Below are 2499 nucleotides of genomic sequence, written 5' to 3'. Positions count from 1 at the left end.
CATGATGTTAGGGGAAAAAAAAAAAATAATAAAACTTAAGAGAAATGAAAAATATTTATCCAGGTAATTCAAACCCATTTTTAATGCCTTGATTATATTTATGTAGTCCCCTCACAATATCGATAAAGGAAATTTCCAACTTTGAATGTTTCCTGGTCTTGAGCTTCCAAGGAAGCTATACTTTGTTCATTTTGCACTGACAATATGTATAGGTGGCATATAAAAAATTTGTATTGACACAGGCATTGGTTTCAACTATGGCAATGCCACTTAACAAGTTTTATTATTTATTGGGAAACTAATATCTCATTGGTTTGGGAAGATTAAATGGCATACTGCAGATAATCGCTTTAGCATATACTTAGGCACATATAAAACTTAGCTCTTTTGAGTTACACCCCTCCAGACATGTCAAGTAACGTGCTCAAGGTCTCACTTTTTGCGCTAGGAAAGAAATTTAGCAACCCAGATTCCTCTAAGGACACTAAGAATTGAGACATTTAGGGGACTGGCTGAATCATAATCCTGAAAGTGATTGCAGCCTGATGTAGGGTACAAGGCCTGCACCATCTATCAGGCCCACCACCATCTTTTTCCGTCGGAGGCAGGCTGGAACTACATTTCCCAGAGACCCTCAAGTTGCTTCTGGTGCAGTGCGCCGGCGCTCTGCTTTCCGGCTGTATATTTTACGTCAGTGCTGCCGTAGAACTCCCACAGTTGAAGCCGAGCGTCTGAACATGGGTTCTTTAGTGACTCAGCCTCTGGAGCCAATTAAGGTCGCTGCGCCTCCTAAGGCCACCAGCCCCGTCGAGCCCCCGCCCCTCGCTGCACCTGGAGCACCGACCTCTCCAGCGGAAGCTCCTCTATTTAATAACTGCTGGAGCTGTCGCGTGCTTTCAGGGACGGGGCTAATAGGGGCGGGCGGGTACGTCTACTGGGTGGCGCGGAAGCCCATGAAGCTGGGATACCCCCCGGGCCCAGGGACTATTACGCAGATGGTCTTCGGCATCAGTGAGAGTCGGGACAACGCGGGGCCTTTGGGTAGTGGGAGGGGGAGAAGTGGGTGGCAGCCGCGTGGGCGGGTGCGGACTGGTCACGTGGCGGAGGTACGCCAACAGAGAAGCAAGGGCGGGGAGGAAGTTGTTGGGAAGCTGTTCTAATTTAAGACAAATCACGGTATTGAGAACTCTTACCAGCTTCAGTCTTTTTAATCTTAACAATAGCTATTAAAGATAGGTATGATCATAACCATACTTTTATCACCTCTGAGCACACTAAGGCTCAAAGACTAAGAAATACTGTGTTCAAGGTCAGATAATCAGGATGTGGTAACAGCGAGTACCAGACCCATTTTTTTTCCTCCCCCCTCCAGATACTGGAGAAATTCCGAGTGAGGGTACATAATTTTGGTTTAAGAAATAGGGCTTTGAAGTCTCACTTTAGACATGAATTGTGAGCCCACATTCTGTGTGTACCATGGGTAAAGTGGCCCACAGTCCTTACCTGTAGCAATAATTTATTATTATTATAAATGATTGTTAAGCTGTCTTACAGTAAAATGCAGTAATTCTTTTTACTCTTCAAGCCAGTTGAATGGGTTTTCAGATCTCTTGCCTTTTTAATTAGATTTCCCAAATCAATTCTCCTTAAGTCACTTTCTTGCTTGGGGAGGTAACCGATTTTTTTTTTTTTTTTTTCCCTCTGAACTTTCTTGTCCTTTTCTGAGTTTCACTCTTAAGAGAGAAATGTAATGGCAATATATCTTGGAGTGTTGTGAGAATTAAATAAGATGGCATATACAGAAGCACCTAGTAAACTGAGGTGTAACATGCATGTAAGGTACAGTTTGTTTTTGTTTTCTTTTTCTTTCCTAGGCATTGCTTGTTGGGGTGTAGTCGTCCTTTCAGACCCCAAAGGGAAGGCCTTCCGTGTTGAATGAAAGTACTACCAGTGAATTTATCATCTGTCCATGTCCCAGGACACCAGAACAAGCATGGGACTTAGGGATATACTGGACAAATGGACATTGACAGACTTTATTCCTGAGGATACCACAAGACTGAAGAAGAAATGATAAACCAAGTTGGAAAATGAACTAAACTATTATTTTAAATAGTTCTCTTTACTTTTTCTATAATTGGGTCAACGCCTATTAACAATCTAACACTGGATTGGCATCATGCAATGTACAGAAGTACATAAAACTTTTTATCTGTGTACTGCTCATAATTTTTTTATTGGTGGTAAGTGAAACTTTAAAAATAGTCCTGGTGGTTTGCCCAGGGTCATTCCTTGGTGCATCTAGGATTGTTCAGTTCTCTTTCTAGTCTTTCAGAATGAGGATGATTCCAAACAGGCAAGAATTACCTTTATGAAACAAAAATTAGTATATAATTAAAAGTACCAAAAAATTTGAGAGAAATTCACATTTATCATTAAAAACAATAACATTTGGTTCTTTGTCTACAACTGCTGGAAGTGATTCTGTGATGAAATTGA

At 41.6% G+C, this 2499-nt stretch overlaps 1 protein-coding gene across 1 annotated transcript; it reads left to right on the top strand.

Annotated features, from left to right (window-relative positions):
- The first annotated feature begins 694 nt into the window (after positions 1-694).
- DMAC1 (distal membrane arm assembly component 1) lies at positions 695-2217 on the top strand. The gene is made up of 2 exons (XM_047701023.1): positions 695-1011; positions 1875-2217. The coding sequence occupies exons 1-2, from the start codon at positions 738-740 to the stop codon at positions 1937-1939; spliced, it is 339 nt and encodes a 112-aa protein (XP_047556979.1). The 5' UTR covers positions 695-737; the 3' UTR covers positions 1940-2217.
- The last annotated feature ends 282 nt before the right edge of the window (positions 2218-2499 follow it).

The sequence above is a fragment of the Lutra lutra genome, chromosome 13 (genome assembly GCF_902655055.1).
Source record: "Lutra lutra chromosome 13, mLutLut1.2, whole genome shotgun sequence".
NCBI lineage: Eukaryota > Metazoa > Chordata > Mammalia > Carnivora > Mustelidae > Lutra > Lutra lutra.
Note: the sequence above shows the minus strand (reverse complement) of the source record. Positions and strands in the feature narration are given on the sequence as shown.

Coding starts and splice junctions, on each gene's coding strand:
- DMAC1 (XM_047701023.1), top strand. CDS start 738: ATGGGTTCTTTAGTGACTCAGCCTCTGGAGCCAATTAAGGTCGCTGCG. Junction 1,012..1,874: donor GCAGATGGTCTTCGGCATCA/GTGAGAGTCGGG, acceptor TTTCTTTCCTAG/GCATTGCTTGTTGGGGTGTA.